The sequence below is a fragment of the Tupaia chinensis genome, unplaced genomic scaffold (assembly GCF_000334495.1).
Source record: "Tupaia chinensis unplaced genomic scaffold, TupChi_1.0 Scaffold144045_1, whole genome shotgun sequence".
In the NCBI taxonomy this organism is placed as follows: Eukaryota; Metazoa; Chordata; class Mammalia; order Scandentia; family Tupaiidae; genus Tupaia; species Tupaia belangeri.
The window spans coordinates 1,306,636-1,333,382 of record NW_006203897.1 but is presented as its reverse complement, the minus strand read 5'-3'; the positions used below and the strand labels follow the sequence as shown (position 1 = coordinate 1,333,382).

Here is a 26,747-nt window from a genome sequence, read left to right as displayed (position 1 = left end):
TCACAAATTTAGGTGACAGTGTTGTCAAAGCGATGCTATGAGGTAGTGTAAAATGACTTACTGATCATGCCTTTAACTACAGGTTAAAAGATGGGTTACCTGCAGCTGAGAAATCTGCTCGTTATTTGGTTCATGGCTATTCACTAATTATCAAAGACGTAACTGCAGAGGATGCAGGGGATTATACCATCTTGCTGAGCATCAAGCAGTCAAATGTGTTTAAAAACCTCACTGCCACTCTGATTGTAAATGGTAAGTTTACTGTTTATACTCCAACTGGTTCTGGGAGGGGGAAACTTTATGAAAGTACGTCAGTTCAAAAGTCAGTATAACAACATCAAAGAAAATTAATTTTAGATATTTTAAAGTCACTTCTATTCCCATCGTAACTATTTCATGTTTGTGATCTTCCTTAGGCAATGTGACTTTTTTATTGTCGTAATCAGAGCGTACTTACCATGGAATCAAGTTATTGATGTTTTCAGAACATTTCTAGTTTAAAAAAAAAAATGGCATTTTCTTGACAAATATGAAGACATAATTGTATTTTTTGTTTCTGTAAGTTTACTGTTTATACTCCAACTGGTTCTGGGAGGGGGAAACTTTATGAAAGTACGTCAGTTCAAAAGTCAGTATAACAACATCAAAGAAAATTAATTTTAGATATTTTAAAGTCACTTCTATTCCCATCGTAACTATTTCATGTTTGTGATCTTCCTTAGGCAATGTGACTTTTTTATTGTCGTAATCAGAGCGTACTTACCATGGAATCAAGTTATTGATGTTTTCAGAACATTTCTAGTTTAAAAAAAAAATGGCATTTTCTTGACAAATATGAAGACATAATTGTTTTTTTTGTTTCTGTGTTTCCCTGACATCCAAACCAGTGAGGCTGTTGTCCTTCATGTGTGGGCCAGAACAACGTCACTGGAACTGCTCTTGACTTCTGTCCCGTTCTTCGTCTTTTTTCCAGTGAAACCCCAGATATATGAAAAGGCCATCTCATCATTTCCAGACCCGCCACTCTACCCCCTGGGCAGCAGACAAATCCTGACTTGTACCGCATATGGAATCCCTCAACCTACAATCCAGTGGTTCTGGAACCCTTGTAATCATAATCATTCCAAAACCAGGTAGGGATGGTTCGTTTCTTGATTAACTTGGAAATACTTGTTGATGCCTGGAATTAAGGTCCTTTCATGGATACACGTGGGCGTTTTCAGATGGAATGTGCAAAGGCTTTCATTCTCTCCCTTGGAAGAAGAGCTACTCTTCTTCCTCAGTGAATATACCACCCCTTGGCTACCATTTCATAATTTTTCTCTTTAGTTTATTAGTCCTAAGAGCAGAGGAACAGAATTAAGGCCCTCCTGTGAGCCGTTATTTGAGCTCAGGTTGGACTTCAGCCTCTTGTTTCCCAGTTGAGGATCCTGACTTTGGCTCTGTCACTGTGTCATGACACAATGTCCCCATTTTTCATTTAGCATCCATTGGATCCGATCCAAGATCTTCCCACATGATGGTCTTGGTGTTTCTTACTTTGGATCTTTGCTCATGCTTCCCATCTGTCTAATCTCTTTTTTAATTGTCGGAGAGTATGTGCTGGCCAGCAAGAAAAGGAGAGAGAGAGAGAGAGAGAGAGAGAGAGAGGAAGCAGCACCAATGGGGCGTGGTCACATCACAATCCGAGAGAGAGGAAGCAGCACCAATGGGGCGTGGCCACATCACAATCCTTCCTCTGCTTCTCCATCCCATCAAGATTTGGGGCCTGCATGCACATGCACCTGGCATGTTTTTCTCATTGCTGGGGGCCAGGATTGAAACCGTAGTCAGCCATGTATGTCCCTACACAGCACTTCCAGGTGGCTCTCCATGTGTCTAAAATGCACTTCCACCCATGGTGGTTCATAAACGTCCTTATTTATCAACCTCAAAGCTCAGTGCTTATGTTACCTTCAACTCTCCTGGCTCCCTCATTTATTCTCATTTTCCACTCCTTGGAACTTTGTTCGCACCATCGTTGCATTACCCGGCGTGCACACATGTGCTCTCCCTAAGTGATGAGAGGACCTCTGGCCCACAGTAGGTGCACAGTGAGTGTTTCCGAAAGAGTACACCCTACTGTCTGTTAACTGTGCAGCATTTCCTTGCATCCTGTTGATGACTGGGCCCTGTTTGCCTTTCCTCCTTTCTGTTTAGTCTAGAGGGATGATACTAATGATAGTTCATGGGAGCTCATTTGAAGACCAGGAATAGAAACAATAGGCACAATAAGATATTATTGAAACTGTCCAAAAATGATCATTATGTCAAAAATTTTTGGATTGCTTCTAACTCCATTTGTAGAGTATTTAGGAAGATTGCTATTTAAAAACAAATAAAGAACTAGCTTGATCAAAAGTAAACAAGACATAAATCTAGCATAAACAAATAGAAGTGACTATCTGGTTTTCTAGATTCTTCCCACAATTTCAACCCTTCATCTCATGTTTTAATCTTTTATTTGAGTATATTACTCTAATAGTGGAAAGTTACTGGGGAATTACGGAATTCCTGAGAAGTAACTGTTTCCACACAGCTGATTTCTCATTCGAGTGTCATTTTCTAAGAATAGAAATATACGAGCTGTACTGATCTTGACTCTCTTCTTTACTGTGGATACTTAACCTCCTCATACAGTAAGATCCACCAAGTTTTTGTATTGTTTTGTTATTTGGGGGTAAGCATTCGCATTTATGTATCCATCCTTTTATGGTCTTGATGTGTGAGCTAATCTAACATGCAAATAAACTTTAAAATAACTAAATAATTGAAGTTCTTGGATTTATATGAAAGTATAGAGTTGAATTCTTATGAAATAGCCTTTTATAGATATTTTTAAATACTGTTTTGTTTTGGTTCTGTTTAGAGCTAGAGCTGGTAACTATGTTAGAAAATAGCTATTTTGAGTGGTAGAGCATATTATAAATTTGGGGTTGAATGATGCTAATAAAATATGGCTTGGGGAATGAGGGCAGCTGAAGTGAAACTGTGTAAACATTAGCTCTCTTTCTGATTTCTTTGTGGTGTATGGGTTTTTTCTCTTGATTTATGGAGTAAGCCTGTTAAGGCAAGATGTCTTCTTCCTTTTAGAATTCTCTCAAGACTCAGAGCACTGCCTTAAATGTTTGTTGACTATTGGAATTATTCTTAATTAAAGACTTTTTTTTTTTTTTTTTTTGGAGAGATTTTCACTATAGGGCGCATGCACTCGCCAGACAGACAGAGAGAGACATAGAGACAGAAAGCGAGAAATCACCCCCCAGGGCGGATGGTCACGCCGCAATCCCTTCTCCTCCATTCTCCTCTCGGGATCTTGGGCACGCACGCACACGTGCCCGGCGTGAGTTTTAAGCCACCGGGTCCGGGACACGAACCACGGTCGACTACATGGGAGTCCAGCGACATAGCATTACGGTAACTGCTGGTTCCCAAGACATTGTTTTTAAGAATTATTTTATTTAACTAACTTTCTTTCTTTCTTTCTTTCTTTCTTTCTTTCTTTCTTTCTTTCTTTCTTTCTTTCTTTCTTTTAATTTTACCAGAGAAGGACAGAGTGAGAGAGAGAAAGAGAAGGAAAGTGAGAAAGCAAGCTGCCAGGTCCGGGACTCAAACCGTGGTCAGCCATGTGGGAGTCCAGCGCCCTTAACCACCATGCCACCTGCCGGTCCCCAAGGCATTCTTTTTTTTTACGACTCACAAAACAGATCAGAAATGTTCCCACACTGCTTCCTTTCTTAAAATATTGTTGCTTGAAATTATTTGCCAAAAGGGTGCACGTGCAGAAGAAGTTCTCATTCTTTCAGTAGGCATATTGATTGAGTAGCCTCCTTGTGTCAGGCCCAGATTTGGGCCTTAGTGGTTAAATTAGCACACTTAACATAGAAGTACTTCAGGAATATATACGGGATCTTCCTATATTAGGAAACAATCACAACAACTCTTTTATGCCTGCCAGAGAAATAAAAGCTAAAATGTATAGATAAATGAAGCCCTCATGAGTTGTTAAAATTTTTTTTGAGTTAGTAATTTTTTTTTTTAATTTTTAATTTTTTTTTTTTATTTTGGAGAGGTTTTTGCTATAGGGCACGTGCGCTCTCCAGAAAGACAGAGACAGAGAGATGGAAAGCAAGAAATCATCCCCCAGGGGGGATGGCCACACCACAATCCCTTCTCCTCCATTCTCCTCTTGGGATCTTGAGCACGCATGCACACGTGCCCGGCGTGAGTTTTAAGCCACCAGGTCCGGTATTCGACCCCTGGTTGACCACATGGGAGTCCAGCAACATAGCCATTACGCTAACTGCTGGTCCCTGAGTTAGTAAAATTTTAAAAATATGTCTATATAAAAATATTTAATATAATTTTTTATATTAACTTAGATTTGGTAGTAGACAGGAATTGTGGTGACACACCAGAGATGTTCCATTGCACTTACTTATTTTAAGTCATAGATTGGGTTGTCTGGAAAGTCATGACACATTTTTGCATAGAAAAATATGTCATGATGTTCCTATGCTGTGATGTTCCCCACTCCCTAATAGAAGCATTTGCCTAGGGGTATCTGTACTTGAGTGTCAAAAGGTACTGGGTAACTATATATACACATTACTCTTAAATGTGTAGAATCATTCTTGGTGTTCAAATTTTAGGTCCTAGGTAAAAGGTACATCTATATATGGCCACAGCCAAAGCATTAATTTAGTTTTAAAGCCAGAATGTTTTTGTTTATTTTAATAGCTCAAAATTATTAATTGGTTTAATATGACCAGGTAATTAATGTATCTAAGTTAATCTAGAAAGAGGCTCAGACTTAAATTGTATGGTATCCTAGAGTATAATAAATATGTAAATTTATTTTTTAAATATTAGTGGCATGGTGGTTAAGGCACTGGAGCCCACATGGCCAACTGCACAGGTTTGAATCCTGGACACAGCAGCCTGAAAAACACGCCAGGTGTGTGTGTATGCCCAAATCCCAGAGGAGAATGGAGGAGAAGAGATTGAAGCATGGCCATCCCCCTAAAGGGTGATTTCTCACTTCCTTCCCTCCCTCCAGCAAGTGCATGTGCCTTATAGCAAAAAAAAAAAAAAAGAAAACCACCTCTATTGGAACTATTACTCAACTAGAAGTTCCCTCCTTTAAAACAAAATGGTAAAATGTTTTATGCTAGTGAGTAATGTTTTAACTGAGTAATATCATTCTTTTTGTTTGGCCTAAAATTTGTTCTTGTAAAACATTAGCAATAAAGAGGAGGGGAGAGATAGTTACTTTTGAACTCATATAACTAAGTAGCTGAAAAGAAATAAAACAATCATTCCTCCTTTTACCTTATTGCATATTTAGGTGCTAAAGAGGTAAGAGAAGTAGAATACTTATTTTGAATGTTTAATAATGTTAAATAAGAGACCAGCAGTTGGCATAACGGTTGTATCTCTGGACTCCCATGTAGTCGACTGTGGTTCGAGTCTTAGACCCGGTGGCTTAAACTCACGCCAGGCACGTATGTGTGCATGCCCAAGATCCTGAGAGGAGAATGGAGAAGAAGGGATTGTGGCATGGCCATCCCCTCTGGGGTGGGGGGGGGGGGCATGATTTCTTGCTTTCTGTCTCTCTGTCTCTGTCTTTCTGGCAAGCGCATGCGCCTTATAGCAAAAACCTCTTCAAAAAAAAAAAATGTTAAATAAGTTACCAACACTGAATGAGGTGGAGTCTGTAGATTTTTCTCATTCTAGGCAGCTGGTAGAGACTTCTAAATAGATATTTATAAACCTGCTCCTGTTAACTTGGGTGTGAAAATAAGGTGCATCCATGAGGATATTACGCTTATAATACCTTTCACATGTCTGCAGTTTACGACTTCTGTTCGCACAGAATAAAGGCAATTACACACACTTCAGAGGAAGAATAGAAGGATCGGATGAGGTCACGGATTTGGAAAAGGTACAGGACACCAGAGAAGTGCGAGGTTGTAAGAATATTGCTAACGCTGGAATGTATTTCTTCAAATGAGACCCAAGGATTTTTAAGGAACTTGAAAGGAAATGTCTGCCTACTATAACGCCAGTTTCACAACAGTGAAAAATTTTACCAAACATTTCTGAGAAATGAATACAAATTGTGGAAAGTGAAATGCAATTTTGCTGCAGTTTAAAAATAGAGATTTAGTAGGTCTGTCAGGGAGAAAGCTGTAGAATTGAGGAGAACATCATTTATGACCTCAGAAGAAGACAAATTAAGGAACTCTAGAAGAGTTAGGCCAAAGTGAGAATAAATAGAAGGGTGTAACAGGGGGATGAAGTCTGTGTGGCCTGTGCCATGCATTCATTTCCCATCATGGGAGCAAGTGGCCCCGCCCCGCAGATGGGCAAAGGCTGGGCTGGGGCTGAGTGAACAGGTGGAGAGCGGACTCCTATCAGCTAGGCCACTCTTGACTTCCAGAACTTCACCGTCCCCACCATTCTAAAGAACTGGGGGCCAGCAGTTTGTGTAATGGCTATGTTGCTGGTTTGAGTCCCGGACCCAGTAGCTTAAACTCACGCTGGGCATGTGTGCGTGTGCGCCCTAGATCCCGAGAGGAAAGTGGAGGAGAAGGGATTGTGGCGTGGCCATCCTCCCTGGGAGGTGATTTCTCGCTTTCTATCTCTCTGTCTCTCTCTGTCTGTCTGGCGAGCGCACATGCCCTACAGCAAAAACCTCTCCAAAAAAAAAAAAAAAGAACTGAACAGGACTGCAAAATTTCTTGAGCCTTGAGCCCCTCTTGATTTCACAATCCTTGGGGAGCTTTGACACGGTGCTGGTACCTTCTCACAGGAAATAATGTTTAGATATGATTGCCTGTGGCGAGCCGGGTTGTGTCTGAAGGAACAAGTAACAGTTTAGGACCAGAGGGAAGGGGAATGGAAGCAGAGGATCTGAGGAATCCAGGAGATGACACGGGAAGGACAGTCCTGGCATTATCTGTACTGTAGATCACCAGTTAGATGTTCTCAGGAAGAACCTAAGCTGTAGAAAGACGGCTTTTATTTATGTGTGCTAGAAGACCAAAGAGACCCTTAGGTAACCGACTAGAGAACCTTATGCCAGAAAAGGTCACTTTTATCTTCAACCGCAAAAACAAGGTGGTGGCTAGGCTTCTCCTGGCTTCTCTGTCCCGGCACTCACTCTCCGTTAGCTCAGATGACCTGCTCTCGGTGTCCAGAGTCTGCCTAGTTATTTCCGACGTCATATTTTCTTCATTTTCAAACTAATACCTGTTTTTAAAATGTCGAATGAGTTTAAATCTTTATTAGAGAGAGAGTTAGATTGGAGGCCTGCAGGCTTTGAGTATTGCAGTTTTGTTTTGAGGGCACACGTTCTTTAGATCATAGGCCATTTTAATTCCCTCTTCCCGTCTAATTATCTCAAATGACTGTTTCATGGCAGTAGACAGCACCGATCCATTACGACAGATATAGTCATGGTGCAGATTGTTTCCCTTCCCCCATCCTTTTTTTTTTTTTCAGAGGTTTTTGCTATAGGACACGTGTGCTCGCCGGAAAGACAGAGAGAGACAGAAAGCTAGAAATCAACCCCCAGGGGGGATGGCCACACCACAATCCCTTCTCCTCCATTCTCCTCTCGGGATCTTGGGCATGCACACACACATATCCAGCGTGAATTTAAGCCACCGGGTCCAGGATTCGAACCACGGTCGACTACATGGGAGTCCAGCGACACAGCCATTACACTAACTGCTGTTCCCTTCATCTTTTTTTTTTTTAAAGGTTTTTGTTATAGGGAGTGTGCACTTGCCAGAGAGAGAGAAGGAAAGTGATAAATCACCCCAAGCAGGGATGTCCACATTGCATTCCCTTGTGCTCCATTCTCCTTTCAGGATTTTGGGCACGCACACACATTAACACACACACACACGCCTGGCATGATTTTCAAGCCACCAGGTATAGGGCTCAAATGGCGGTTGGCCATGTGGGAGTCCAGGGCCTTCACCATTGTGCCACCTGCTGCCCCCTTCCGTCTTTTTCTCAATCGCCAGAGAGAAAGGGAAAAGGAAGGGGAGAAAGCACCCACTCATGGGTCGTGGTCATGCAGCCATCCTCTCCCATTTCTCTACCCTGTCAGGATTTGGAGCATGCACACACGTGTACCCAGTGTGTTTTTCAAGCCTCCGGAGCCAGGATTCGAACTACAGTTGGCCATGGGAGATGCATCTTTCCATGCACGGTTCTTAGCCACTGTACCACGGGGCAGGCTCTATGTGATTCCCCCCTCTCATGGAAAAAAGAATGTTAGCTAACTCTGGGTTCTTTGTGAAATTAGTTGCTTTATTATCTCTCTGTGACCAGTCAAAATATGTAGAGAGAAACCTCCACTTACATTGCATTAATAGTGCTCACATCAGTTTTCAGTCTAAATTTACTGTCAGCCCTCTGCTCATTACACAAATATTTATGAGGCACCAAGGATGTCCAAGACATAAAGATAAACTCTGCTCATCTTTAGCATTTATATTTTATTTATATCAGATCAAATGTATTTGATGATTACTTATTGGGTCTATCTAAGTACCTGTGGACTATCTCTCACGAGGTCTCAAGGATAGAGACCCGGTAATCAAGGAAGTGGGCTCTATTCTTGGCAGTCGCTGACTGCCGTGTGACCTTGGCCAGTTATTTAAACTGTGCTGCATTTCCCCTTCTGTAAGTGGAAATTGCCATGCTTCCCCTTTCCTATAAGATACAGCTATGAGTTAGTTAAGTGAAAGAATTGCCTTCAATTACATTTTCTTCTTTTAAAAAAACTTGAAATAATTTCCCAGTTGTGGCACACCGATAGTTCCCTTCTGCTTCTTATAAATTATAAAGCGATTTGACCACTGACTCCAAGGATCAGTGCCAAATTAGCAGAAAATACCCACTGAAGAAAGTAGAATGGTTTTAAATCTTACATGTGAGTGCATATTCTGTGACACAGAATTGACTATTGGCTCAGTGATTATAATTTTAATCATTACCCAGCAAGAAAAAAAAAAATGCAGCAGCTTCTCCACTGTTGGTGTCAACCCATGTTTTCTTCTTCGCCAACCTGCACCATCAGTTTTTGTCCAGGCCACACGAATGATCATTCTCTGCCCAGTAAGCTCTAAAACCTTGCTTGCTTTAATTGGCCTTTGGCCAATGAGCTCCCTTCAGGATGCAAAAAATGTTTTGAGTGGTGTAGTGGTTAAAGCCCTGGACTCACACATGGCTGACTGCAGTTCGAGTCCCAGACCTGGTGGCTTGAAAATCACACTGGACATGTTGGCATGCATGCCCAAAAATCCCAGGAGGAGAATGGAGAAGAAGGGATTATGGTGTGGCCATCCCCTCTAGGGGTGATTTCTCACTTTCCCTCTCTCTGCCTCTCTGTATCTCTCTCTGGGAAATGCATGGACCCTTTGCAAAAAACTTTAAAAAAAAAAATTCTTGCTGGATTTTTCTTGAGAGGTTGAGGTGGATACAGTGTTCTTTTTTTGGGGGGCGGGGGGAGAGGGGGTTGTTATAGGGCACATGCGCTCGCCAGAGAGACAGAGAGATAGAAAGCGAGAAATCACCCCCCAGGGAGGATGGCCACACTGAAATCCCTTCTCCTCTCGGGATCTTGGGCATGCATGCACACGCGCCCAGCGTGAGTTTAAGACACCAGGTCTGGGACTCAAATCCAGTCAACTACATGGGAGTTCGACAACATAGCCATTACGCTAACTGCTGGTCCCCAGTATTCTTCATTACTTTCTTAGCTTAAATGGTGGGTTTTCTAAGAAAATAAAAAAATCTAACAGACATACATGGACTCTGAAGGAACCACTCTAAAGTAGATCAGATCTGGAGTCTAAAATAATGACATGCTTTAGAAGTTAAATGTGAAAATAATATTCCCACCACTCTCAATGACAATTTGATTTCCCATTTCTGAAACTCTGGTCATCTGTCCTAACCAGCTGTAGAGTACTACCGTGGGGGGGTCTAGAGAAAGCTAAGCACTCCAGGACCAAGTTTTTTTTTTTTTTTCCCCCTGGGGGAATGGAAGGGGGGGTGGCCTACAAAATCAGGGAAAGGAAGAGGCATCTAGGAACTCTGAGAACAACTCGCCTAATTGCATTTCTCTATTGTTTACGTCAGCAAATTGGAAAAGAACGGAAGGCCTCAATCATTAAGGATGTGTTGGGGGTAGATCATTTGGGGGAAACAGCTTTGCGCATCAGTGGGGTATGTAAAATTAACAGGACAAAAACAAAACAATTGTTAATGGTAGTTAATTAGCAATGGACTCAAGGACCCAAATTGAATGGACTGCCAGTATGAATGTCTATTATTTTTATGCTGTAACAGTTTTATGTCCCATATTCTATTTTCTATCTACAAAAGGAAAGCCTTAACAATTAAGAAACTGAAAAAGTCAACATTGCGTGGGGGCAACATGTAGGTCAGATGTCTGAGGGAAGTTGTAATTTAAGAAGACCTCTCTCTCCCTTTTTTTTTTTTTTTTTGGAAATAGAATCACATACTCTATGTTTTAATATTTATCATGTTCTTCTTAAGAGTGTATGTATATATATATATGGTTCGTGTCCATGTGTCTCAGCATACATTCTGTGCACGTGTGTATGGCTATGAAGGCTCAAATCTGGCATGCTACAGAGAATTTTTAATTTGCCACAAACAAAACATTGAATCAAAATGAGAACTTTAAAGAAGACCACTTGACCGAAGACCACTTTAGCAGGACTTAGAGCTTGAACAAACAGCCAAATAAAACTGGTCATCTATACAAGAAGCTTTCATCACAAGCCAAAAGTGAATGTTCACTTACTAATGAGAAACTTCTTGCATTCTGTTATATAATTACTGGCTGAGGAAGTGCACACAGCCCAAAGTGAATGTTCAGACAACAGCCCTTATTAATATTTCATACAAAGTCCTGAGAACAGAGCCCAAGTTCATTTGCCAAATGCCTCTTTGCCACTTTTCTATGCTTTGTGAGATTTTCCTTTTTTCCCACTCTTCACAGTAATGCAGTGAATCTGATGAATAATTGTTTCTAATGAATTAACTGTCTCCTGTGATTGCTATCAAGCATTTCATTATGTGTTTAATTTTTTATTTTTTTTAGAGAGATTTTTGTGCTAGGGCACCGGAGATACAGAGACAGACAGACAGAAAACGAGAAATCACTTCCCAGAGGGGATGGCCACACCACAATCCCTTATCCCCCATTCTCCTCTTGGGATCTTGGACACACACACATGCCCGGCCTGAGTTTGAAGCTGCCAGGTCCAGGATGTGAACCGCGGTTTACTACATGGAAGTCCAACAACGTAACCATTATGCCATCTGCTGGTTCCATTATGTGTTTTAAATTTAACCAAAGGCCTGAGTCGTAGGAAATCTATGCTGCTTGGCTTTTTTAAGGGTTTTTTCGGCAAGATTCAAAGTAACATCCCATGATTAGGAATGGCAGAAGATAGTGAAAAACACTTTGGGAAGATTCCTTAAAAAGATTGGCAAAACCTCTAGAATTTTCTTCAGCCATGTTCACAGATTTTTAAAAACAGACTGGGGGACCAGCAGGTGGCACAGAGGTTTAAAGAGACTGGATCTCACATGGCTAACCACAGTTTAAGTCCCGGACCCAGCAGCTTGAAAGACACCCCGGCTCATGTGTGTGTGTTCAAAATCCCGGAAGGAGAATAGAGGTGAAGAGATTGTGGTGTGGCTACCCCGATGGGAGTGATTTCTCACTTTCCTTCTCTCTACCTCTTGTCTCCCGCTGGCAAGCGCATGCGCCCTTTAACAGATACCATTTGACACACAAACCCCAGACTGCACTTTTATTCCTGAATCTAGAAACTAACATCCTGGCACACACCACTGGGTAATAAATAGGACAAATAGTTTATAGAACATGCACCTATGGCTAGAAATCTGCATTTCAGATATAGCTCTGTTCACTTGGTAGACTATTTTTTGAGATGTGGTTTTAACATAACCTCAATGCCCTTTTGGTGAAAAAGCAGAACCTACCAGACGGAGAAGGTGGGAAGGCGTCGATAGGTCTAAGGCCCGAGCAGTGCATCCTGATGAGCTTCAGGACACTCATTCTTGTTTCTTCACACTTTCTCTAGAAGCGTCCTAGGATGCGTTGTCACCTTGAATGCAGTGGTCTACTGAAGTTTACTGCCTGTAACAGATTCGTCAGTGAGCCCTCTCTGGGGCCGGAAGCTGTGCTCGTACCTTTACACATGTTTTCTCTAATCTGTACAACAATTCCACACAGCCATCAGAATTTTCCATATTTTAATATAAAATGGAAGCACAGAGATTATTTTTCAAGTGTTTTCAGATTATGGAGTTAAAGGAAAGGTGTGACTAGGCTGGCATTTCTTAAGTTTCCTTTTCATTGTTGGCCCACGTGACTCCTCTGAGTGGGTCCCTCAGCGGACAGATTTGGGAAAGCATGGCCTAACCTCGTAGGTTGGTTCTTGTCAGCAGTGACTCTGAGTTCAGGTGAGTGGAGGATAGGAAAAGACAAAGGTCAGCAGCAGTGAGGGGGAACGGGCTTCAGTTCCACAATCTCTTTGAGACTAGTGATGACCTGCAACTGGTTCGGGCCCCAAACCTGGGGTGGGATAGGCAAATCTACATTAGACCAACCTTGGGAGGATAGAAGGTCAAACTGTGCATCGGCCTACTTACTGTGGCATTCTCCCTAAAAGTACCGTCCCTCTCTGTGACTTTCTCACCCAGAAAGGGGTATCTGATCCCCTGGAGGGAAGTCCTATTCTCTTGCTCAGTGTTCAAGATTAATGTTATGGGTTAGGATTTAACAAACACTCGGCCCTGAGTAGGTCAGTGGGCCACACAAATCTCATGGATATTCAGGCAAGGAAGACACGGGAACGCAATTAAAGGTCACAGAAAAGAAACAGTCAAAAGCAAATGGAGAAAAACCATAAAGGCTTAGAGTTAATGAGTGAATTAAATGGGGATGTGGAGGCTGCAAATTTTAGTCTTGGCATGCCTTGACCTAGTCACTTAGAATGATTAATTCATGTAGAATGAAGGAATGTTAGTGAGTATTTTAAAAAGAGCATGTTTGGAGCTGAGAAGCTGTGGCTCAAAGATGATCTTTCTCTCCCACCTCACTGCCAGTTAATGGTACGCCCAGATCTAGACCGGGTTTCTGATTTCCTGTATATTTCTTTTCAACTTTGTATTGAGTCTCCATCAGAGGTACTTATACTGTGGTGGAATAAGACGGGTGACCATGGGTGGTGACTGGCAAGTGCTATAGTTTAGAGGAAGCTCCTCACAGTGAGATCGGAGCCTTCAAGATGGTGGGTAAGTCCTGTAAAGCCACATGGGAAGGGAGGAGGGACACACGAGACAGAATGATAGGTGAGTTAAGAATGAGTTGCGGAGTTGAGCAGGACATGCTGGAAGCCTAATTTGATTGGCTCATAGATGTAAATTGAGAAAAACAAAACAGAACAGAACAAAAACCCCAAATCACAAAGGTAAGTTTGGATATGAGGTGGCATTTCTTGAAGCCAGTCAGTCATTTTACTTCAGCTCCTAACCCTGGGGAGAGCCTGGGTGTTCAGCCAGCTGTGGATGGGTTTCAGACTCTTATTGTTGGTCTTACTCCTGTGGCGCTTCTTCTGCATGAATTATGTGCACTGTATTCCTTAAACGTTGCCTTCCATGTCTGAAAATCAAGGCCTCAGATTACTACTCAGACTCTAAAAATTAGGTGATTCTTACACTCCATTTTCTTGTTAATGTTTCACATACTTTGTTGTCATCACTAAAAATTCTATGAGATGATCACTGATTGCTACCTTATTGACACAAGGATTTCTTTCCTTGTGAGTGAAAAAGTCCTTGAAAAGAGTAAACTGAGGGAGGCCAGCAGGTGGTGTGGTGGTTAAAGGTACTGGATTCCCACATGGCCGACCACGGTTCAAGTCCTGGACCTGGCAACTTACTTTATCACTTTCTCTCTCTCCCTCTCCCTCTGTCCCTCTCTGGGCAAATTAAAATGAAATGAGAAAGAAAGAGAGAGAGAGAAAGTTAAATAAAATGATTCTTAAAAAAAAGAGTAAGGTGAGGAAAACCAAAATAGGGGAGGAATTCAGGTGATGGTACAGTGGTATTACAGCTGTTACCACATAGGAAAGTACTGGGTTTGCATCCCAGGACTTCCCTGAGCATGCTTAGTGATTCAGGCTACTTTCCTGAGCATGCTTGGTGATGCAGGCTGGGAATGGATTGTGGCATGAAGACCCTATTAGAGTTCTCTCTCTCTCTCTCTCTCTCTGTCTCGCTCACTCCTCCTTCTCTTCCTCCATTCCCTCAGAAATAAATAATAATAATAACAAAAACTTTAAAAGAAAACAGAAATGGGTATTTAGCAAGTACTAAGAGCCTAATAGAAGATTACGACTGGTAGAAGGTGGCATGGCCTAGGATTTCTATTTTTATTTCACCTATGTTAAATGCATAATATGTGCTTTCTATGTGTTATCTCATTTAAATATCACGGCATAACTGACAGATACTATAATGACTAATTCCGTCCAGACCAGGCACAGAGAGTTTAAGTGCCTTGTTAGGAAATCAGTCCTGGCTGTCATGTCAAAGACTCCAAGTGAGTGGCCTTTCAGGACATCATTGACCAGGCAATTGAAAGCCCTTCAGATGTCACTACTAGGATTGGTCCTTGGACATAAGAGTAACTTTTTTTGTGAAAAGCTTATGATCCAAAAAGCAGATATATTTTTAAAAGCCTGTGTTGCAATATTAAGAACACATATTAAGAGCTATTAGGATGGGGGCCAGCAGGTGGCATAGTGGTTAAGACAAGACTCCCACATGGCCAACTGCAGGTTGAGTTCCAGACCCTGCGGTTTGAAACTCATGCTGGGCACATGTGCGTGCTGCCCCAAATCCCAAGAAGAGAATGGAGGAGAAGGGACAGTGGTGTCACCATCCCCCGTAGGAGGTGATTTCTCACTTTCCCTCTTTCTGTCTCTCCAGCGAGTGTGCATGCCTAATAGCAAAAATATCTCTTAAAAAAAAATGATTTTAGGATACAGAAAGGCAATACAGTCTGAAGTTTAATGGCAGGGGCTCTAGAGCTTGGGCTCTGCCACCTACTACCATCTATCAGCTGTGTGATTCTGGGCAAAATAAGCCACCTCTCTGATTCTGGCTTTCTTCATCTTTATCAATGAAGCATTGACTGTATAGATGACTAACAATAGCATTGACTTCATAAGGTGGTTTGGGGGAATTAAATGAGATTTAAAAATATTTATATATATATGTATATATACACACATATATATAATACATTTATATAACATATATATAATATATGTTATAATATATATAATATTACATGTGTATATATATATATGTATACACACACACACACACATACACATGCTAGTGGCTAGCACATTGCAGCTGCTAAGATTGTTTGCTGAAAGTCGACAGGTACTTTTAGGCAGCTCTGAGGCTGCCCACTGCCAAGCCACTTCCTTCTGAAGCAGAATCATATACACACTAATATCCTATGAAAGTTGACAATAATCTGACCAGGTGATCCATCCTGATAGATAAATGTTCCCCCAAGTAACATGCTTACATCTTTGGACAGGTCTTCTGACTATTCCAAAAAAATCAGAATGGGATCAGAAGGTAGGCATTGAGACTACTTAGGATATTAGAGGAGTGTGCATCTACTCTACTCTTGTTTGTGAATTCTACCTCAGCTGTTCAAACACCCCTGGACCCAAGTCTTACTCAACTACAACAACACATAGATTGTCATTTTACTTGTTTGCACTCAATTGTATTCTGATAGTTTTCTATGAATTTGATTTGTCTCTCCAATAAACATACACATTTCTTAACAACAAACGGGCCTAAATTGTGTACTTAATTTCAGGAGCCATGGATTCTCATCTTAAATGAAATATGAGCGAGCAAATTGTTTTCTATTGGCATAAAATGGTGCTAGTAATAATGAGGCAATATTTTCACCTACCCTTGAAAAAAGGAGAAGCGCTCTGTGTTCAGCTTTCTATTGGGTCGTCAGGAAAGTCACGATGCATTTTTGCGTAGAAAAATATATGACCTAATATTTTCCATGAGACCAGATGACGCTTTTCCCTATGTCAGCATCACTGCCTCTGTAGAAGCTGTCCGTGACAATCAGTTTGCCAGGTACTGATACTCCTGTGCTGGGTTTATCCAGGTCAGATCCTCTGTCTTCATTAATAGTCATCATTGCGAATGGAGAGGCCCTGATGGTGATGACATAGCACTTAGGTTAGGGGATGTGAGGGAGGTCGTTCGAAGGTCACGAGTGCTCCTTTTTCAGCACATTTGAGGCAAGTGATGGATGGCAGGGCTGACACCTGACATGAGATTGGGTCCACATCCAGTCTGGTCATTCTTGGTCAGGACTCACTCTTCTCCTCAGGCATGAGCAACAGATATGTGTTTTTCTGCTACCATGTGCTAGGAGATTGGGCTAGGCCTTGAGGCTCAAATATGAATAAGACATAGTCTCTGCTCATAAGTAGCCCATAATAGTCCTATATGTAGTCAGGTGGTAAAACATCACCTAACAGCAGCAATCTGTGTGCCAGGCACTGTGCTAAGCGTGTCATACAGCAACCTCCCTTGTATCACCCAATATCTGCTGATGTCAAAGAGATTTTCTTTAAATTCTCTACCTACATTATTTCTCTTCAACACCTAGAATAAACCTAGCAAGACATGGTCGCATGTGATTGCTTCTTTTGAGCTGGCAATGCTGAGAACACATCCATTTCCGTGAGTTTGAGATAGTTCACAGAAAGCATGATAAGCAATTGAGCAACTCTGGATGAAGTGGGGGAAAAAAAGACAAGACCAGTGTAGAGATAATGACCGGCATGCTTTACTTTCTGGATGTCGAGAGAAAGAGAAAGAAAACAAACACTTGCAAGATTAAAGGGCTCCTAAGATAAAGACAAACCAAGAGAACTACAATCTTGCAAAGAACCGAGATCTGGGAGTAATGCTTTTTTTTTTTTTCCTCATTTTCTTTTTCTGATAACCTCTTTTCCTTAATTTTTTTTTATGCCTTTATGTCTTTAGATAATGGTTCAATTTATACTTCTGTTTTTGTTTTTGTTTTTTGAGAGGTTTTTGCTATAGGGCACTTGCGCTCACCAGAAAGACAGAGACAGAGAGATAAAAAGAGAGAAATCACCTCCCAGGGGGGGTGGCCATGCCACAGTCTCTTCTCTTTCATTCTCTTCTCTGGATCTTGGGTACACATGCACACACGCCCAGTGTGAGTTTAAGCCACTGGGTCCGGGACTCGAACTGCGGTCAACTACATGGGAGTCCACAACATAGCCATTACACTAACTGCTGGTCCCAAGAGTAATGCTTTCTTCTCTCATACTCTATAGATTACAGTAGATGAACTCCTCAGCCATATCTTTGCTACAGGGAGAGTCACAGGATTGGTAATTCCAACATCCCTCAGTGTTGGCCAATGGTATAACATCATCGCAGAATTTATTTCTAGTGTTATTTGTGGGCTGGTGTAATCCAAGGACAAATTTCAGAATGGTGGAAGAAATAAAAAGGAATGTCCCTGGAGCAATTTTCTATCCCTATGATTCTCTTAATTAAGCTGCTATCCAGGGTTACATAAATAGAAAGATAAAACCATGATTTGAACCCAGGTCTGGCTAGCTCTAAAATGCATGTTTCTTATGCTGCACTGTGATTCCCTACTCTCACCTCCAAAGGCTTTCTGGACATTTCAGGACTGACTGCCAAATAATAAGTAAGCAGCTCTCTTCCTTTTTGCGAGAATGTGACTATAACAACAGCGTTGGAGTTAATACATTAAGCCTCCTTCTCAGTTGTGTTAAAGGATATTATTTCTAGCCACTCCTAACATTTCCTAAAGATTTCTTATTTATCAAATCACCCTTCCTTAGCCAGTCAGTCCTTCACGAAGAAAAATGAATGAACACATAGATGTTCTCCTTGAGGCTCGTATCTGGGTGTAATCAAGGAAGTACTCTTTCATTCTCCCTGTCACCCAGGTGTGGGGTTGTAAGGATCCTTTGGCCTTAGGAGAAAGGAGAAAGGGGAGAGAGCAAATGGTTGTGGAAGAAGGGGAGGTTGTCAAAGCTCCTTCTAGAAGCAAGTCAAGGAGAAAGAGGAGGAAGGAAAAGCAAAGGCTGAAGAGACAGGCCTTGTTCTGAGTGTGAATGGACCACAGGCCCTCGAGAGCAGGAAGCAGTGCAAGCCAAGATGCTCACGGAAAAGCTCTTATCTAAACAGAGGTGGCCCAGGACGCTGGATCCCCTCCACCATTGTCCAAGGAGCTGACCCAAAGCCTACAATCCATGAAACTCTTCTCTGCTCCCCCCTCTCCATTGAGACAGAAGTAATTTTCAGTATGGGCTTCCAGGCGTCACAAGGTCTCTCACTGCCCAAGAAAGTCACTCCTCCAGCATCCCCTCAGTCTGACCCTGTGACCACTCGGCGGGCCCAGGCTCTTTTCCTGAAGCAAAAAGGGCAGGAACCATTCTGTCTAAACACTCCTTCCAACTCTGCATCTTTTTCTGCCAGCACCCTCTCTCTTACATTGTTTTATTTGTTTTAAGAGAACGTGAGAGGAGGGGAAAAGATAGTGTTTGTAGATTCTATTAATCTGATGGCTCAGACACACTCTCGCCAGTGTTTGACACGACACCCACAGTAGCAGAGGAATGTTTACATCAGGCCCTTCTACAGGATGGCCACCAGAGGGGAGCCAGCCTGGCCCTGCCCTCTGGCAGGGTTCCAGGTGGTCTTTTTTTCCTTTCTATTTTTTAAAAGACATTTTACAGCCTCGACTTGTTCTTTATGACGCCTTTACCCTTTTGTTTCCTAACTTGAACCGATTCAATATTCTTCACAAGTAGATTCTAATCACAGTGAGCACGTGCAGAAAAATCCCATTAAACAGATAAGCAGAGTTCACATGAGTCCTTAGATTTCATCATCCAAAGAAAAAGACAGAGGAAGATGATTGTCTTGAAACTTTGGAGAACTTTCTAGAGCCTGTTTATTTCCTGGTCAAATGTACTCGAATGATACAGTTGGTGTACACATTGCATCTTAGGCAACAGCCTGGGCTCCAATAGACACCTATTCAGCACAGCACTGCCCACTCAGAGCCCAGAGGTGCTCTTTAAAGTACTGGAGTTCATCATAAAACAGCCAGCTTCATGCTAGAACATTCCCACTGAATGTGGACTGTTTCATTTGGTTGCAAGATTTTTTAAAGCAGTAAAATTTACCAGCTGGTAGAAGGCAAAGACTTCCTATAATTTTTACACCAAAGCATTTTTATGACCCAAACTAACCAGAATTCATATAAAAATGTAATTGTTCAGTATTTTCTCTGCCCCTTTCCATACTCTCCTCCACTAAAGGGCAACTTCTCCCTCTTGAAAACAAAAACTATTTCTTTTCGTCTAACTTTGTGCTAGTTTGAATGCAAAGGGTCCCAGCAATTTCCTCAAGCGAGATTCCTCCTCTGGGAAGCATGGTAGTAAAGGTCTGAACAGGCTCCCTGGGGACAGTCATCTCTCTGTGTGATGGGCTCAGCTATGGTGTCAGGGGAGTCTGGCTTCTGATCCCAGCTCTGCTCCTTCCCTGTGCACCTGAGCAAGGCATTTGACCTTTCTAAGTCTGTTTCTTGGCTGGTAAAAGGAATTGTTGAATGAGAGTTAGGAGACCTGCTTCACTGGGTGACTGTGAGCGTTGGGGAAGCCCCTCGCCCAAGCCTGGCACACATAGCAACTCAGTAACAGTTGAAATTTGAAAGAAAGGTCAGTTTAATGTCATTTAGCATAGATGAAAGGAGATCCTTAAAGAAAAAAAAATCTCTTTATCTTAAAACTCGGGCTATGTAATAGACCTCATAGAATTAAAGTGGCTATTACACTTGCAAGAAATAACTTATAAAGCGAGAATTTTAAACTGGATAACTACAGGAGACTTGGGTGTCATAACAGGCACTGAACAGGTAGGCGATTTCTAGAAAGGCTGAAGGGAGGGTAGAACCATCCCACCTAGTTCTTCCGAAGGTTTATGATCGTCTCACCTGAGACAGCCACTTCAAGAAAACACTTTGAGTCAGTGGCCGAAGCTCAGCCTGCTGGACTCTGGCTTCTGGTCCCACCAGATGCAATAATCTGTCCTCTAAAGAAAAGAAAGTGGGGGACCAGCAGGTGGTGTGGTGGTTAAGGCGCTGGACACTCCCACATGGCCAATCACGGTTTGAGTCTCAGACCTGGTGGCTGCTTTCTCACCCTCTCTCTCTCTGGTCAAATTAAAAATAAGTGAATGAATAAATAAAGTTAAATAAATAATTCTTTAAAAAGAAAAGAAAATACTAGCTCCAAGTTTTAGGTGAGAGGAGGGAAAAGACAGGCAGGAGGGATGAAGAGAATCTGAAAATCGTAATTGTTCACAACTAGCACTGAAGAAAAAGCATGGGGGAATATGAAAGAGTTTCCTTCGTGTGTAGACGTGCTTTGCATTTTGTGAGTGCTGGATTTGCAAAGATGAATGGAAACTGAGTTGAGTGCAGGAACTGCAGGGTGACAAAACGGGTGCTAATACAAACTGTAGCTGCAGAACGTTCATGCACAGGGCAGTCAATATATTTTGGTTATTTGAGATGAGAGATGTTTACCAAATTTTAGGGAAAAAGCTAACCGTGTTATACCAAAAGAGCTTAAAAAAATGTAAAATTTCCAATGCAGCAATGGTTTGGAGGTAGTGCATAGCTGAAAAGCCTTTTCCTCCTATATGCAAAGCAGCATTGGAGTGTAACAATTTCTTGTTTTGTGATAGTGGTACATGGATATCGTGTTACCTGTGGTGTAAAGGTTAAGTGCACAGATTCTGAAATGAGCCAGAACCGAGTACAAATTCTACCAGTAGTCAATATTGTCAAGACGGTGGGATTGACCCGTTTGGCTTTGCCTTCTACCATGGCCCCAGATGCCGTCGTCTGTCTTTCATCACAAAGGAGCCATGTATTTATGAGTATAGAAGGAACAGGCAAATCTGTTACCACCACAAGAAAATCAACCCAGACCACGTACATCAGTAGTGTCATCTACCTGTGTGTGGAGGGTGGCTGTGTCATGTTAGGTGTCAAGAAAAGAAGACTCCTAGACCAGATAGGCGAGTGCCACTGATGGCCCTACCTGGAGTTCAAAAGAGTGACATGCCACTTGAAGGGTCTCAGATCCATGGGTTGGAAACGTAATTGACCATTTTCTTTCATTTCTATCCATCTCTAGTCCAAAACTAAGTTGTCTCAACTCCAGAGCCATTGACAGAGATGACATGGAGTACACGCTTACCCCAGAATTTCTTTTTTTCCTTTCACTGGTTATAAATACCTCCATGCTATTGTACTTGGCACGCTGTATGCAAATGGAGGTAGGAGTCCTAAAGCTCATTAGTAAAGGGACAGAGGCTTGGAGCATAGAGAGGACAGCACCGAGCCCAGGGTGATAACAGTGGCCTTGTCCAGAATAGTGCATGGGAGCTTTCTTATCTCGCTTTGGCAGGAGGTGCTGTGGATTTCCTGTGCGAAATCAAGAGCGAACGCTGCTTTCCTCTTGTTGTTCAGCTTCCTCCCCCCTCAAGACGGTTCCCAGCACAGTGATTATCTTTGCATCTTCAAACATGGCACAATCTACTTCCTTAAGGGCTTGATGTATTCTTAAGGCTTAGGCAAACTCCCCTCCCCCTAAATCTCTTTTCAAGTACTGTTATAGAGTCAGCCTCCTAAATGACATTCTATTTTTATGATTCCAATTACAAGAGGGAAAAATAACAGCCTGTAAGTGAGAAAATAAAGCCACAAGAATCTGTCCTTTTCATTTTGGAAGACCTAGCAGTCAGTCTGGCCTATAGCTTCCATGCTCAGGCTGTGTAGTAATTAGCCTTCGAGTCCTAGGGGGTGGGTGATAAGGAGACGTGAGGGGCGTCAGAGGTCTACAGCCCCAAGTGAACTCAGACAGCAGACTGTATTTCCCTTGGGAAATGCCTAGACTTGCTTTACTCGAACATATTTCTTTGCATTTCCTGAAGCCCATTAGTATGAAATTAAGATCTTCGATGAAGGCCTTCCTTATCTTTCTCATTGCTTTGGGGGGAAAAAAATAATAAATGAAATCTAAGAGCTTCTCTTTCATATACAAGAGAACTTCAGTTGTTTGACGTCACAATCCCAAGTACACATGCACATGTCTAATGTAAGTGTAAGTGTACACATGGGTATACATACGTGTATATACACATAATAAATACCCCTCTGTATTGAGTGTGTGAAAGATGGGAAGACACAAAGAGCAGTTCAAGGTCTGGCTCTTACATTCTAAAAAATGGAGAATATGGATAAAGAAAAATAAGTGTTTTTTTATATAATGATTTTGATCTTTGTCATTAAGATGTTTCTAATAAAGGAGAACATGGACAGTTTCTTTTTAGTTCAGTTTAATCTATTAATCAGAAAGGGTTAAAATGTTCATATATTTGACCTAGTTTTGGTGGTGTAGGCAGTAGGGTGCTGCTTTGCAAAACTGGAGTTTTATTGAAGGCCACGGTTCAGATCCCAGGTTGACCTGAAACACACCAGGCAAAAATGCCTGGGATCCTTGCTGGCTGGAAGGCTAGAGGGAAGGATGGGAGAGGATCCCAGCATGAAGACACCCGGGCGAGGTACTCATCTGTTTCTCTCTCACTTTCTCTCAGTGAAATATTGGGTCACTGGAAAAGTTGTGACACATTTTTGCATAGGAACACAGAAAAGTATATCATGACTTTTCCGATGACTCAATAAATAAAAACTTAGAAAGGAGTTCACTTATTTTACCAGATTATTATAAGGAATAGCTAGTAGATGTTTGCAGAAATTCCTTAAGGAATGGTCACCCCATCTTTTTTTCTATTTTAAATCTTATAATCTAACTGTAAAAACAGACATGTTTAAAAACATTTGGGAAAATCTGACATACAATCTAGACACAAACACCACCATGGAATTATTTTTATTTCTTTAGATATAACAGAACATTATAGTTATATTAGAAAATGTGTATATTATTTAGAGATACCCTCTGAAGGGCTAAAATGACAGAATGTCTGGGATCAGCTGTTATTTCACCAAAGAAATAAATTAAAAGAAATAAGTGATAGATGAAGCAAACGTGACAAATTTTGATGATTGTGAAATATGGGTGATGAGTATATAGGAGCTTAATCTACTCTGTGCCTTACTTGAAAATGATAAACAATTAAAACAAATGGAAATTCTCACTAGAAACAGCGTAATGGGTACCTCCTGCCTGTCTGTATGTTTTCAGATGTTTCTGGAGTACTGATTGCGTGTTAGGCCCTTGCTTAGCTATGGGCACAGAATAAATCAATTTGGCCTGGGTCCCGGTGTAGCTGCCAGCCCAGTGGAGCCTCGGAGGCCTTGAGTTGACACTTAGAGGGTGGTGAGGGTTCTGCAGGAGGACCTGCAGGGCAGGCAGTGTAAGGGAGGGGGTGCCTGCCCCAGCAGACTCAATAGCTGAACATGCTAGAGTTCTTTCTTGGCTCAAGGACCCAAGAGGAATAATAACAGTTTCTGATCATCTCAATCCCTTCTATTTACTCTGTTCTCTCAATTTCATTTCACATAAGTCAATTGCTGCTCTTGGCTACTTAAACTCAACCACTAATTCTTTCTGGAAATTGGACTTTAAAATTCCTCCTGGTTTAGAAATCTCCAGAATCTGCCCAAGACATGTACAAATTAGAAACCAGCCATCTTCTGATCATCAAAAATTCTGGTGTAGGAGGTAAGAGTGCAAAATAATGCAATCCTTAAAATAGAGATCTCATGGATCTTAAAGACAAACAACTTCAACACTCTTATTTCATAATTAAACACTTAAGCCCTGAGAAGTTTAAAGAACTCTCTGTGATAACTCCAGACTTGAAAAGAGAGAGACTGAATTTAATAATTTCTCTGTGATGTTTGCCTCCCTATGCCCTTAGTTAGCCTTAGAAACATATTAATGATAAACTAAATATTCTGATTTAAAACTAGCCTTTTTATAAATGCGAAAATGCTGCTATGTCCTCAAGTTTTCCATTCAGTAACAACTTTTCCCCTGTGTTGGCATGTTATTTCCACTAGGAACTAATTAAAATCTAGATATTACATTTTTTAATTTATGCATTTAAGTTAACACCTAACATAGGAAAAAATACACGGCAACACATTGGAGGGGTGTGTGTTTCATAGCAGGCAAATATATTTGTTGTTTTTAAGTTTTACAGGATAAATAGAGGGAGAAAAGTCAAAATTTGCTACTCTGTTATCTTAAGATTTATCCGTTCCCTCTGGCTGGACCACGCTGCAAAGAAACATTTTGATGACTTACTTTTTGCTTTTTTTTTTTCTTTTTTAAAATAGGTATGACTTTTGTTCCAATAACGAAGAGCCCTTAGTCCTGGATCCTGACAGCAACATAGGAAATAGAATTGAGAGCATCACTCAGCGCATGTCCATAATAGAAGGAAAGAATAAGGTACTGTTTGTAAAAACGAGCATTGGGCTATTATTCTAACAATTCTCAGCTCCCAGTTCTGGGTTATGGCAAACTGCTGTCTTTCCATCTCACCACGAGTGAGCTCCAAGATAAAGAGTACTCTTGTATGATGAGAGAGGCAGAGCTGACCTCTTGACATCAGTTTGGCCCATACTGGTGGTTCTCAATCCTAGATCATATGAGAATATTCTACCAACTATTATTATATGCAAATTCCTGGAGTGGAGCCCAGAGTTCACAAAGCTTCCCAGGTGATTCTAGCATAGAACCAGGACTGAGAATCACTGACGTACAGAAAGTGGGATCCCAATAAGCAAAACCGAGAATAAGAGTTTAGGCTAAAATGGAATGCTTCCATTTCACAAAGCGTCCTGTGTATCGCTCTGTCTTTGCAAGAGCAAAGGCGAAGTTGGGATACACAAACACACACATAGCCGATCAAGATCCCTCGACCTACTCAGGGTCCAGCAGGTGTTTTTTCTGAGGCTTCTGCACCAGTCATGTTCTACTCCCCTAACCCCTACTGAGCCTTGGCAATGATTGACACCCTGAGAACCAGCAAGTCTCAATGGATCTCAGATCTAGTAGCTATTTTCCTGCCGAGTTAGTGAAGCGTACACATAAAATCTGCTATTATCAGGCACAGGGATAGTGACGCTTTAAAAAGTAAAAATATCAAACAACCACCTGTTACAATGTCTATTGATACATGTATATCTTGAATTGGAGTAGAAACTATGAATATAGATGCCACTGTCTGAGTGTGATTATGCTCATATTATCTATCGATCTAAAAAGTGGATGGCACCGTTCTCCATGTAGAATTTAACACTATTAACAAATGACATCTGTAGTTTTCATGATGTAAAACTCTTTGACATATCCTGACATCAAAATCATTCTTTGGCAGGACAGTGTGGTTTCTCCATTTTAAAGATGAGAAAAATTTGGGGTGATAAGATGATTAACCCAAAGCCACAGAGCTTAAAAGTGTACATAAAAAATGCAAGCCAAAGTCGAGTGGGTCTCAGAGCCAACAAACTAAGAGATTAAAGAGGCAGTAGCTTATATGATACATCAGCAGTCATTGTCAAAGATGCAGGGACAGGTTTTATAACTGCAGCCGTACCTGCAGATGGATGACAAATCTTTTTCTCTTAACACAAATAAGCAGTAGCTTTAAAACACCCCATGATGCATAGGTTTTTATGAACTAGTGGTTTAATAAAATACTTAGAAAAGAGGAAATTCTATAAACTTCAAAGTGTTTGATACCACTTTTTTGTAATAAGGGAATTGCCTCGGTTTGCCAGCAGTAGCAGGTGGTCACAGAGTACTAGCAAAACTCCAAGATGCCATCAGTTGTTTCCATTCCTTTTGCCTTTTCCTGACCATAGTGGGCAGATGTACTGTTCACTGCTGGATATTAAAGTAAGAAGTTGGAGCTTAATTCCAGGGACAACTTCTAGTCCTATTTTAGTATCCTAGCCACAAAAATATTCAATAGGAAGCAACATAGAAAAATGAAAAAGCCAGGGAGATTTCTGATTAGCCTGAACCATAGGTAACAACCAGGCTCTGTATATAATATCTGGAAAAAAAAAAAAAAGGAAGCTATAAAGCAAAAACCTGGCTGAGATAAAGAATGTTCATGATCTTCTTTGTGCAGGCCGAAAACAAGTTTATTTCTTGTTCTTCGGTAGTTCTGCGGAAGACTTTCTTTTAGGTTTTGCCATAGATCCTGGCACTCACCTGAGAGACAGAGAGAGAGAAAGTGAGAAATCCCCCAGGAGGGATGGCCATGCCATAATCCCTTCTCCTCCATTCTCCTTGTGGGGATTTTGGGCACATTACGCACACAAGCCCAGCATGATTTTCAGGACACCAGGTCTGGGACTCAAGTTGCAGTTGGCCATGTGGGAGTCCAGCACCTTAACCACCATGCCACCCACTGGAACCTCTGCAGAAGATTTT

The 26,747-nt window shown here is 41.5% G+C and overlaps 1 protein-coding gene across 1 annotated transcript in view; it reads left to right on the top strand.

Annotated features, from left to right (window-relative positions):
• FLT1 (fms related receptor tyrosine kinase 1) overlaps window positions 1–26,747 on the top strand; it is a 178,965-nt gene that overhangs the window by 31,992 nt on the left and 120,226 nt on the right. Inside the window, exons 8-10 of the mRNA XM_014583107.2 lie at window positions 83–252; window positions 974–1,133; window positions 24,638–24,752. Coding sequence (XP_014438593.1) covers window positions 83–252; window positions 974–1,133; window positions 24,638–24,752 — 445 coding nt within the window. The remainder of the gene's footprint in view (window positions 1–82; window positions 253–973; window positions 1,134–24,637; window positions 24,753–26,747) is intronic.